Source organism: Lissotriton helveticus, chromosome 3_1 (assembly GCF_964261635.1).
Source record: "Lissotriton helveticus chromosome 3_1, aLisHel1.1, whole genome shotgun sequence".
In the NCBI taxonomy this organism is placed as follows: Eukaryota; Metazoa; Chordata; class Amphibia; order Caudata; family Salamandridae; genus Lissotriton; species Lissotriton helveticus.
In genome coordinates this window covers 866828476-866841489 of record NC_136061.1, presented here as the reverse complement: position 1 = coordinate 866841489, position 13014 = coordinate 866828476, and the positions used below count along the sequence as shown (strand labels likewise).

Sequence of the window (13014 nt, the reverse complement as noted above, 5' to 3'; positions counted from 1 at the left end):
AGCCTCTCTTCTATTGCTCTATATTGGCAAGGGCAATGCAAGATCACTCAGTCAAGTGGGCACAATACCCCCCTTGAGAGCTCCTGGGAGGACAAACAACAAAGACTTAAAATATAAAATGTCAATACCTCAATGTTGCTGAGTCAAAATAGAGAAGCCAAGAGAGGTGGCCCAGGCCAGCCTCGACCGGCTGTGGGCTGGCGTAGATGGGCCAACTCTTGGCCTGGTCTTCACCTGAACCGCGACTGGGTACAGCCTGCATGCGTCCCACACAGTGGGACAAATGCAAAAAGAACAATTGATGGACAAAATGCAGAACAATGTCATACATTCACCCCAGTACAGAGATCTGGGCTTAAATACATCGTTTTTTTGCTCACCATGCCATTCCAGTTTGGACCCAGGCATATGCAAATCAGTCTTGACCCTGTGCCAATGGGAACAGTCCAACCAGAACTGCCAGGCCAGGTCCTCTCTGGACTGGAAACAAGCATCCTAGGACCGGTTTCGGGCTTTCAGCCCTCATCAGCCAGGATAGCTGGACTCCAGTGGCATGGAGAGCACGGGACCCATGTCTGGGCATGCTCGTCCTACTCAGGGTGAGAAAATGCAAAATGAAAAATTGATGGACATAATGCAGAACAATGTCATACATTCACCCCAGTACAGAGATTGGGGTCTAAATCCATCGTTTTTTTGCTCACCATGCCATTCTAGCGCTGGGATACCTAAGGGTGACTACGCGCTCTATAAAATTAAAATAATAATAATAATAATTCCAGATTGGACCCAGCCATATGCAAATCAGTCGTGACCCTGCGCCCAATAGGAACAGTCCCAGACGTGGGTCCCTTGCTTACTGTGCCAGTGGATTCAAGCTAGCCTGGCTGAAGAAGGGTGACATACCCTGAAACCGGTCCCAGGATGCTTGTTTCTGGTCCAGGGAGAACCTGGCCTGGCAGTTCGGTCTAGACTGTTCCCATGAGGCGCAGAGTCAAGCCAGATTTGCATATGGCTGCTTCCAAACTGGGGTAGCGTAGTGGGCAACAAAACGAGGGATTTAACCCAGATCTTTTGACTGGGAAGAATGTTTGCATTGTCAGCATTACATCCATCATTTGTTTGCTGTAACACTGTTCGCCCTAAGTGGGATGGGTATGCCCAGAAGTGGGACCCTGGCTCACTGTGCCATGGATTCAAGCTAGCCTGGCGGAAGAAGGGTGACATACCCTGAAACTGGTCCCAGGATGCTTGTTTCCGGTCCAGAGAGGACCTGGCCTGGCAGTTCGGTCTGGGCTCTTCCAATGAGGCGCAGGGTCAAGACTGATTTGCTTATGGCTGGGTCCAAACTTGGGTGGCGTAGTGGGCATAATAATGATTGATTTAACCCAGATCTTTTGACTCAGGAAGAATGTTTGCACTGTCAGCATTCAGTCCATCATTTGTTTGCTGTAACACTTTTTGCCCTAAGTGAGATGGATATGCCCAGACGTTGGTCCCTTGCTCACGGTGCCACTGGATTCAAGCTAGCCTGGCTGAAGAAGGGTGACATACTCTGAAACAGTTCTCAGTATGCTTCTTTCCGGTCCAGGGAGGACCTGTCCTGGCAGTTTGGTCTGGACTGTTCCCATGAGGCACAGAGTCAAGACTGATTTGCATATGTCTGCTTCCAAACTGGGGTAGCGTAGTGGGCAACAAAACGAGGGATTTAACCCTGATCTTTTGACTGGGAAGAATGTTTGCATTGTCAGCATTCCATCCATCATTTGTTTGCTGTAACACTGTTCGCCCTAAGTGGGATGGGTATGCCCAGAAGTGGGACCCTGGCTCACTGTGCCATGGATTCAAGCTAGCCTGGCGGAAGAAGGGTGACATACCCTGAAACTGGTCCCAGGATGCTTGTTTCCGGTCCAGAGAGGACCTGGCCTGGCAGTTCGGTCTGGGCTCTTCCAATGAGGCGCAGGGTCAAGACTGATTTGCTTATGGCTGGGTCCAAACTTGGGTGGCGTAGTGGGCATAATAATGATGGATTTAACCCAGATCTTTTGACTCAGGAAGAATGTTTGCACTGTCAGCATTCAGTCCATCATTTGTTTGCTGTAACACTTTTTGCCCTAAGTGAGATGGATATGCCCAGACGTTGGTCCCTTGCTCACGGTGCCACTGGATTCAAGCTAGCCTGGCTGAAGAAGGGTGACATACTCTGAAACAGTTCTCAGTATGCTTCTTTCCGGTCCAGGGAGGACCTGTCCTGGCAGTTTGGTCTGGACTGTTCCCATGAGGCACAGAGTCAAGACTGATTTGCATATGTCTGCTTCCAAACTGGGGTAGCGTAGTGGGCAACAAAACGAGGGATTTAACCCTGATCTTTTGACTGGGAAGAATGTTTGCATTGTCAGCATTCCATCCATCATTTGTTTGCTGTAACACTGTTCGCCCTAAGTGGGATGGGTATGCCCAGAAGTGGGACCCTGGCTCACTGTGCCATGGATTCAAGCTAGCCTGGCGGAAGAAGGGTGACATACCCTGAAACTGGTCCCAGGATGCTTGTTTCCGGTCCAGAGAGGACCTGGCCTGGCAGTTCGGTCTGGGCTCTTCCAATGAGGCGCAGGGTCAAGACTGATTTGCTTATGGCTGGGTCCAAACTTGGGTGGCGTAGTGGGCATAATAATGATGGATTTAACCCAGATATTTTGACTCGGGAGAATGTTTGCACTGTCAGCATTCAGTCCATCATTTGTTTGCTGTAACACTTTTTGCCCTAAGTGGGATGGGTATGCCCAGACGTGGGTCCCTTGCTCACGGTGCCACTGAAAGTGCCCATGGCCCTTTGGAATAATAGTTTGTCCCCAGAACTAAGTAATACGCACATCATTGCTTTAGAAAACAGCTTAAAACTCAGATTTTCCTCGCCTCTTCACTATACCCCTTCCCTCTGTTTTTTTTCTGTTGTGTGACGCCATTATTTTGTGGGAAGCGCTGGGAAACCCTATTGCTGGGGCAGCCACGCACTTTACAAATATTAATAACATAACATATATGCAAAGAGATAGTAAGTTGTTTATACAATAAATGTATAGAGTCCCGGGAACACCAGTAGTAAGAACAATTTCAACCACAAATACTGAGCACAGGCGAATCTATTCACAAAGGTAAATGTGATTATAAATGTAAGTCTACAGCCACATTTACTTGTGTTATGCCTGCCATAGATTCACACAGGGATTCCCATTTATATGCGTAAACATCTACACCATGAGTGTGGAGTTCTCAATACCCATAAATTCCTCTCAGCGGGTAGGAAAAAGGACTTTCCAAGAAGCTGTTATACCTGGAATTTTGTGAATATCCGAACACATGCATATACAAGTGTAGCTGTCACAAACTTCTATCATTCCTCTTTCCACCCTAGAAATTTGAATTTTACTGTGGCCAAGGTTTGGTATAAATCTCTTTTCAGGGTGCGGAGAAGATTGGATTGCTCCAGATTTGCTAGGGGTGTAATAGAAGAGGTTTTTCCAAGGGAAAAAATATTTTACCTCTGGAGACAAATATGCATTTGCACAGGGGATACTATTGCCCCTGTGCAGATTTCTTTGCTATGGAGAACACGATCCTGGGGGAAAATTTCACTTATCTTTGCAGACGTAGCTCTGGAAACCTTGAAGCCTGCGTATGTAAGCACTCATGAAATAAAGAAAGTCGGAAAATACCTTTTCAACTTGGAGTGATATTCATCATTGTTCTTTCCTTTGTTTTAGCCCCTTTATATGTTGGGGCATCGGTTTGGTCCGCAAACTTTGTGAAAGTGTCATCATTTTTATCCTCTCTTATCTTCTGCTCTTGACCTGATATAAGCTCTGATGTATATCAGCTATTGTGTATTTTCATGACAGATTTACTGCCCCGATTTTAAATGTCAATTTAAAAGGCTATATAAAGACTTTTGAAATACGTTTTCTACTCTTTTCTTTGCCCATTTTCTTTTGACCAGGAATAATTGCACTTACCTTTACAAAGAGTAGAACTTACTTCAGCTGCCTTCCAACAGGTATCTTGAACCCAGGTTTGGTAGAACTGAAATTTTAAGAGTAGATCAGCCAGGTCAAAGTAAAGGTCAATCGAACTAAACAGCATATATAAGGAGGGGTCTAGGTAATGATGCTAGACGTGAGGATTAGTGAAGTCATGATCATCTGTAATTATATTTGTATTATTTACTTAATCCTTTTCATGCAGCATGCACTGCTTTTTAATGTTACTCTGCTCTTTAAAAGCAAATCTAGTCATCTACTGTACATTGGAGATAAAGTTTTATGTTTGTGTGAGACTGACATCTGGTGACTTTGAGTAGAAGTGCTGATAAATATGTACATTTTCAGTGAAAATAAGTAAATTGATACTGTTGGTTCTGTTGCAGAGGAATTGAATCTTTTTATGGCTGTTGGTCAAACATGGCTGAAGTTAATCACAGTATCTAAACTCAAACATTCTGAATTTCACGGAACAAATTATTGTTATAGTGTAAAAAATGTGTTGCTGCCAAAAGTATTGCCATGGGGAAAATAACGAACAGCAATGCACAACATGTGCATAAAGCTTTTACAACTCCTATCAGTAGAAGTAGGGATTTGTGCAAAATTCAAGTAACTTCCCTTTGTGCAAATACACAAAGTTTAGGGAAAATTGCAAGAAATTATGTGAAAGGCAAATTGGGATATTAACAGTATTTTATTTGATGCTATTCTTTCATGTAAAACGATGCAAGGATGTATTTTGTGCTAAGAAGGTAGTGCTATGTCTTACATGATGTGAACAGCCCCTGTTTGTGTTGTTTCTTCATACTATCCCCCTGCTTCTGTGATAGAATTTTCCCCTGAATAGATGGAAAATTACTCAGCATGGCAGAATGGTGTAATTTCAGGCCTTACAGTAGCCTGTAAAGAGAGATATAAACAATTTTTAATAAAGTTTTGCTGTATGGAACCCCCTGAATGAGGGAGAAGGCGGTGGCTGTGTGTCTCGTGGCTGGCGGTGTGGAATTGGTGGAATTTTGGTGTTACTCTTTAATGTGGAGTTCTGGCCAAATTAAGCCAATTGCAGCGTGGCAGAATTTTCTCCCTGCGAGGCTCCAGAGCTGGCGAGCGCAAGCGCAATTTGGCGTCCCCTAGCATGATTTTCTAATGTGGGCAGTCACTGGCTTTCACAAGCGGTCGTGGTCAGAGGTACGCCTTCAAGTAGATTTGCTGCCCCTCGAGTCGATTATGTCCCATCCACCTTATAACAAGTACATTATTGTCATCTGCTGTCTAAATACGGGGGGCCAGGCTTCCCCCATGTTTCGATTGGGTACCTTGTCCTTCAAAAGGTAAAACAGTCTTTTTTATATATTTCTAACTGAGATCAGAAATGTTGTTATATGTTTGAGAATGATCATTGTATTTACAAATATTATCAGTATTATAGCGTTTCTACGTTGTTGTTCATAAAAATCTTTGCCAATAAAACATGTTGTTGAGGGTGAAGTGGCCTGCTAATTCGCTTTTTTTTATTAGGGCCCTCACTATTCTTTTGCAACGCTACTACCAAGGTTCATCTTTTTCCTACATTGCTTACGTTTTATGGACAAAAAAAGCAAACATTGATTTTTTCTGTTGCAAATCCGCACATAGTTATGCAGAAAAAATAGTGCATCCTAGCAGTTTTTCATAATGTGTTAACACAGAGCTAAATAGCAATTATTTACTAATTTGCTCCATTCTTTTTACAGTGAAAGTGTGATACCTGTAAAACTGAAGGTTTCTTTTTTGTCTAGATATACAAAATACAACCAATCATTTTGCTGTTTCAAAACAGGACTTGACCATTGTAAAAATAAAAATAATCGACCAAAATACCACACTTTTTCATTGTGTGACAGTAGGCTAAAAAGCTCCTCAGCCAATTTATCTACCTCACCACAAGGTGAATGTTAATATGAAATCATCTTCCAATCACCTTATCAAAATGCAAGTTATTCTAAAACACAGAATAGGTACAAGAATATTGGCAAGGAAAATAGACGTGTTTAAAAAACAAGGAATAAGAGAATTAATCCCCACTAAGCAGGCAAAGATGTTTTTGTGTAACTGCTGTGTTCTGCAGATCCGACAGGTAGACTATGCGTCTGCGGATAGCAGAATTTCTATATAAGATGCGTCCCCACCTGCTGATCCAATGACAAACGTGCCCTGCTAATCCAACAGCCCACCTCGCCTTAAATCCCCTGACGTATCCACTGTCTAGAAACAGGGCCTTATTAGCCGATGTTGAACACCTCAACGCTTCGCTGTAATTCTGTGTTTTTTTGCATTCCCTCAAGGCCTTATCCGACTGCAAGAACTCATAATGGCTCCCTCCCGCTACAACATCCGACTGAAGATCCGCCAGCTCCCCCTCGACTCGGAGGACGCGCGGCCCCTGTTGAAGGAGATGAAGCGAGGCAGGGAGTTCCGGATCATCTTTGACTGCAGTCACACCATGGCGGCCCAGATCTTGAGGCAGGTGAGCAGGGGATCATTACGCCCAAAGCTGGATGTGTCTACGAGCGCGCGGGAGGCCCTCCTGGGACTCTATTACCTCAGACTTTTTGCACAGTAGGTAGATGAAATATGTTCTCGCGTGGCTCCTTGAAGATTTTATTCTTAACGTGCAATCCTCTGCCGCACATCAAAGATATCTCCCTTGTCTGTTCCTGTCGATATTCGCACAAAAACATAAATTGATGTTTACTTTCATAACATTGTTGTGTGTATCCTTTTATTTTTTTATTATTGAATTTTATATTTCCTTGTGCCTGCTGTCTTTCTTTGTCTGCTTCTGTCAGGGATCATACTCAGGTTTCCCTGTAACTAACACAAGCTTCCATTTTCTAGTCCCACCTCTCCATTTTTGAGCTTCTGACCTCTACCCTTGAATGGGCCATAAAAGTCGAAGCACAAACATAAAGAAAAATATTGTATTGTCGATCTCTTTCTTGATCATAACTGTGAGCATACTGGGAAGAGTATTGCAAATGAATCTTTCACACAAAAAACAAAATAGGTCAACCACACTTTCAGTGAGATCTTTGCAAAGACCTTGCCTAAATATATTGCTACTGCCAGTTTTGCATAGGATTTTCATTGCTGCACAGTCTTGTTACAATACGTATATATTTACTGGAAAAGTTATATATTTTTTCAAAATACCCGGGAAAAAAACCCAATTACACATGATTGTTATGTTCAAATGAAATATTAAAATGAAAAAAGAATACTTCGCAAACGAGTAAGGCCACATCCTGGCAAAATGGTGGAGTGTGCTAACACCGAGAGTGTAAATAACAAAAAAACACAATACAGACAAGTAAAAAAAGTCTGAATTATATCTGGTATGTTTACCTCTTTCAGCAGTGTTCAGTTGGGGATGGTCACCCACAGGGCAATTCGAATAATCGTGGTCTATCCATGACATTGCTTGGGCAGTGGGCAAGAAAGCTCCTGATTGGACGGAGAAAAATCAAGGAAGAAAGGAGCAGCAGTTTCTTGTAATAATTATGCTCCAGCTCTCTAATGTTCTGCAGATTGAGCCTTGCAAGAGTGAGAAAAAGTGGTTGCAGTTCAGGGCAGGCTCACACTGTAACAGCATGGATAGTCAGTACCCGGGTCGGTCTAACAAATGACTAAACAATTGAGTAAGAAATGTAATTGCAGTTAAATCTGAGAAGCACTTGACCTTAAATGGAGTAAGACGTGTTCTAGCAAAAATGATAACAAGTTAAGACTGTTCTCAAACTAATAAGTACCTCATGTGTTCTAGTGCCATGACAATCTTCCTAGGGTGTCAGTGTGCTTTAAAAGTAGGATTCATTCATTTAATTCAAGTCGATTTCAGAAAGGGTGGATACGATTGGAAAGCAGGTTTCATTCCTTTCATGCAAGACAATCTCAAAAAGAGTGATACGGTTGGAAAAGGGAAACTTCTTGTGCATTCTGGCATCTCAGAAGAAATGGAGAAGTAGCTTTAAGGCAAATGCTTTTGGTCACAGACTAGTGAAAACAATCTGAGATGTACTGGAGTATGACGTGAACACATCGTTTTGATTGAGTTTCTCAAAGTCACTAATACTTGAGATGTGGCAGAGAACAGTGTTCTGTCAAGAAGGTGAAATAAGCCCAATCAGCTGCTAGCAACAGCCAATGGTTGTTTTGGTGTAATTGATGAGAAGTTTATGACCTCTCACTTTTAAGTAGCTGCCCCAAAGAATGTAAGTACATGGTATCGTTTTTTCAGTGGACGTGTGAGTACATTGATTTAAAGATTTGAGGAAGAGTGGAGAAGACAGAGAAGTGAAGGTTCCATTACAAACCATTGTTTTATTCGTAGGGGTTAGTATTTGAATAGCTGGATGAATAGATCAATCTATGCTGGATTTTTCATCCAACATTAGGCTACTTTGATATTTGAATTTGCTATTGTTACTTACCCATTTTACATGTTACAAATCCCTCTATCCTTAATATTGTGGTTTATTATGATTACCTACTACTCTGTCACAGTGGTGGCAGTTGATATTTTCAGTAGTAATATTTTGTCAGTATGCTTATTGGCAGCGAGGTCCACGTCTGCCCTCTTCTTTATGGTTCAATTGTAGTGTGTGTGTGTGTATGAAACCTCCCTAGACACATTTTGCAGGCATTTTCTCAAGATAATGTAAGATCGGAAGGAATTTTATTCATATTTGTTTAAAACGTTGCTAAGTTCACAAATACATAAATGTGTGCCTTTCTGTAGAAACTTTGTGAAATTGGCAATGGATATATTGCACAACGTCATAAATATATGCAGGTATAAGGGCTAACAGAAGGCACTGAGCTCAAACTAGTGGTATTGAGCTCTGTTAATGGTAGTACCAGCTGTTCATTGGCTTACCCACAGTTATGATCCCAGGCTGAATGCAATAATGCACAAGGAGGAAGGCGTGCACTTATTAACTGGTTTCTGCAGATGTAAAGGCTATTGATGTTATTAGATCTTGAAGTGACCAATTTCACACACTCATTGACACAGCCTAACTGATCCAGTCTTTCTCACAACCCTTGCTCCACACTTTGACTGAAGCAAAACATTTTCAATCAATATAATAAATTGTAGGTTTTCTTATAGGTTATGGCATTGCTCTGCACTGCGCAGAAGCGGTTACGTGTTTACATGTCCCAGATGGATCGCTGGAGTTAGTACTTAGAGGCCCAATTCTCTTAGTTTTTTGCCTATTTGCTTAACCAGAATGAATTATTTATTGGTTTGCTTAGAGGCAGAGGAGCATATCAGATATCTGTTTTCATTACACTACAAAGATGTTTGGCACAAGGACTACAAAGATGTTTGGCACAAGGGATACGAATGGATTCTACTGTGTGGATGCAAACAAGAGCTATATCCTCAGCCCCTGATGTATACCATTAAAGATTTAAACCCATCTCTGCACTGAAAGGAGAGATCTTTTACAAATTGGTTTTGAAAAAATACTGATGGCTAATGGAGCTTACTCTAGCCCTCTTGGGACTAGGCCACAGAAATTAAGCCATTCTTCTGAGAAAGTGCTGACAAGAATCTCATCTCCTTGTGTTCTCTCAAAGATTCTGCTGTTTGTGCTACTTAGACCTCGTTCTTGGAACTCACCTTCGACCAACCTTTGGGGCCGATTACGATGGCGGCGGCCATCGCATAGTCAAAAGGGACCGCCCGCCACAGGTACAGTGGTCCAGCAATGCAAATTACGATGTGCCCGCCACACTGGCGGGCGCATCCCGTATTTTTACATTGTGGCGGGTGACAGCTTCGGGGTCCAGCTGAGGGTCGTCTTAGGTATACTGAGGGTGCCGAGCGTTGAGGGCGGTGTGCCGATTACGCCTCCACCCCCCTCCTGTGACCCATGGTGTGCATCTATCACACTATCAAAGTGCAGAAAACCCTAAAATCGGAAGCCTCCTAAACCAGGAGTTATTAGAAAGACAGTTTTTCTTTCTAATTTTTTGCACTTTTTTCACTATTTATTTTTCACTTTCACGTCCCTAGGTTAGGGTGGACCTTAGCGAGTCCATGCCGCCAGGGTTTATTCACACCAAGTCCTGAAGAATGCCAGGTAAATTCACACCGTTTCGTGGCTGAAACATGTCGACTGACTTAAGGAAACTACCACTTGAATAATTGTGGACGCATTTCCGACACATCATTTTATTGATAAAGTCCTTAGTGATCCTAATAAAATTGTTGTGATACACTACAGACTGATTTTAAACCTCACATCACTCACTTAATATTCTTTGCACATCACTGTCCTTACCCACTACCCGCTCCGCAGTAGTTCTGGCGTCGCAGCACACAGAGGGGATGCTAGATTCCCTCTGTGGGGCCCGATGATGAAGCATGTCATCACTAGGTGGTGAGTGAGGGCTTTCTTTCAACATAAAACGCCTTAAGTGAAGTCGTTTCTTGCTCCATATTGATGGTCTCCAATCCTTCCTTGGAATACTCTTGTTTTGTTTATGAGGGTGACAGCACCCGCCACAATGTAAAAAGACATGATTGTGGCGGGTGGCAGCACCCGCCACAATGTAAAAAGACATGTTTTGCATATGTATGTACAACGTGACAGGCACCGTGTGGTGCCTGCCACCTTGTACATGCATATGTAGGGGGATACCATAGGTACCCCCCACATGCAGCAAGCCACCCCCACCTCCCCGGGGGCCCGCAACAGGCCCTCAAATGCATTCACCGCCTGTCTTTTTGCGGTGGCGTCGCCGCCAAAAAAGACAGGCATCCCAATGCCCACGGCCGTGCCTGCACGGCAGCACCACCACCATAGCCCAATTGTACCTTGTCCCGCAAGGCAGGGGGAAAAGGCCCGCCTTGCGGGACCACGGCGGACGGTCTTTCCATCCGCCGCGGTACCTTTCCTATTCCCACCGCCATCCTAATTTTACGGTGGGAATATTCAGGGTGATGGCAGGAAGTCCGCCACCAACGGGCCGGTGGTCCTCACCGCCGGCCCAGCAGTGGCAGACTTCCCGCCATCGTAATCGGCCCCTAAGTTCCATCACCTTATTCCCCACCTTGACAACTACTATAAAACACACCTTCTTAACAAGCAAGAAAGCAGGACTAAACCCACACCCCAAATTGATCTTTTATCCACCCCTCATTTATTTACTCATGTTCAAAACATAGTGCCATGCACTGTGATTCAGTCACCAATCACCATTCCAATAATGGTTTTTATTTATACATTTAAACTGACAAAGACCCATTTACTGCATAGCCTGCTTCTAAGTACATTTATTTTTTAAATGTTTCCCGCTGCCCCATATAAACTGTACTTGCCATTTTATCCTGAATTTCAAGGCTAATGGTATTATTTTGTGACAATTAAGAATGAGTAAATTAGATACTTTTTACAAATGTAATGTTTCTTCTGTGTGTCAGCATATATCACATGCATAAGAGTAGGTTGTGCAAAAGATGTGATGTGCAGTGATTTACAGTTTTTTCTCGTTTTTCCTTGGAGGCAATGGCAATGGGGATGATGACCGAGTACTACCATTTCATCTTCACAACCTTGGTGAGCTATTTTTTTTATTCGTTAATTTTATGCTTTGTGTAACCTTATCATGAATGGCTACCATCTAGTGGGGTTGCCGGTAACGGGTATGAGTGTGTGTATGTGTAGTGTGTGCATGCTTTTTTGTTTGTTCTTATGCGAATGCTTGTGTGTGTTTGAGTTAGCATGACAAACTTTTTTATATCTTTTTCTCATGCAATTGATTCTTGGATTGTTTTTTACTATGCTCCTTATTTGTTTTTGAAGAAAAAGAGTCATTACGTCAAACAGGTGCAACTCATAAATACATTCCAAGAAGTAGATATCAACAAATGTTTTGTGATTCTACATGCTTCCTATAATTATAGTCTGCAGCACAGTCCTGTCTTTATTACCTGCCCATATCTTAGTTGTTGGACATGGCCCTTTCTGTAATGTCACCCCAGATTTTTTGCCTTCCTCCGCCTTCCTTTGTTGAACCCATTTTTGTTTGCTATTAGAACTCTGTGCACTTTCTCCCTGCTAAACAGGGGTGAAGTGCTCTCTTCTTTAAAATGGATGAACATCACCTGATTGGTATATTTAATGTTCTTGTAAATCACTGGTATATGGTACTACAGGTACCAAGGGCTTGTACATTAAATGCTACTAGCGGCCAGCAGCACTCATTGTGCCACCCACTAAAGCAGCCTTTTATAACATGTTTCAGGCTGAACACTGCAGCATATAGTGCAGTTTTAAACCTTTAGCCAAGCATAAAACTTCACTTTTAATATTTATAAGTTACCCTAAGGTAGGCCCTCAAGGCTCATAGGGCACAGTACATTCTATTTAAAATGTAGGACATGGGTTTGCGTTTTTCATGTCCTGACAGAGAAAAACTCATTTTTCACAGTTGTAAGACCTATCTCTCCCTCATGCTAACACTGGGTTACCTTATTACATTTAATAAGTTGTAACTTTAGATTGAAAGCAGATAGAGAAATGATGTTGGCACTTTTAGAAAGCTGGCATTTACTTCCCAGAGTCTCCAAGGACTTATTAGGAGTTTTCAGCTACCTGTGCCTGTTAAGGGTTTCCCTCACAATAATGTTTATTTGGCCAAAACAGTAAACAATAGGACCTGGGTGTAGCTGGGAGATGAACTTCTGTTTTTGCTGACTTTATTTTTACTGGCCTCGGGTCTCAGCACACTTTACAACTGCTAACCAGTGATAATGTGCTTGCGCTCTCTCCTTAAAACATGGTGGAATTGGCTTATACCAAAATGGCATTGTTCGACTTTGCATCTTTGGCGTTGTTTCCCCGGCTTTTTTGCCTCTGCCTCCTGTATATTTGATGTTGTGCTGGTTTTCGTTTTTGCTGGCTTAGATGCTTTGGGCACTTAGCCA

At 42.7% G+C, this 13014-nt stretch overlaps 1 protein-coding gene across 1 annotated transcript in view; it reads left to right on the top strand.

Annotated features, from left to right (window-relative positions):
* Window positions 1-13014, top strand: part of GRIK3 (glutamate ionotropic receptor kainate type subunit 3) — a 1130254-nt gene that overhangs the window by 533047 nt on the left and 584193 nt on the right. The window contains exons 4-5 of the mRNA XM_078681209.1: window positions 6362-6543; window positions 11591-11644. Coding sequence (XP_078537335.1) covers window positions 6362-6543; window positions 11591-11644 — 236 coding nt within the window. The remainder of the gene's footprint in view (window positions 1-6361; window positions 6544-11590; window positions 11645-13014) is intronic.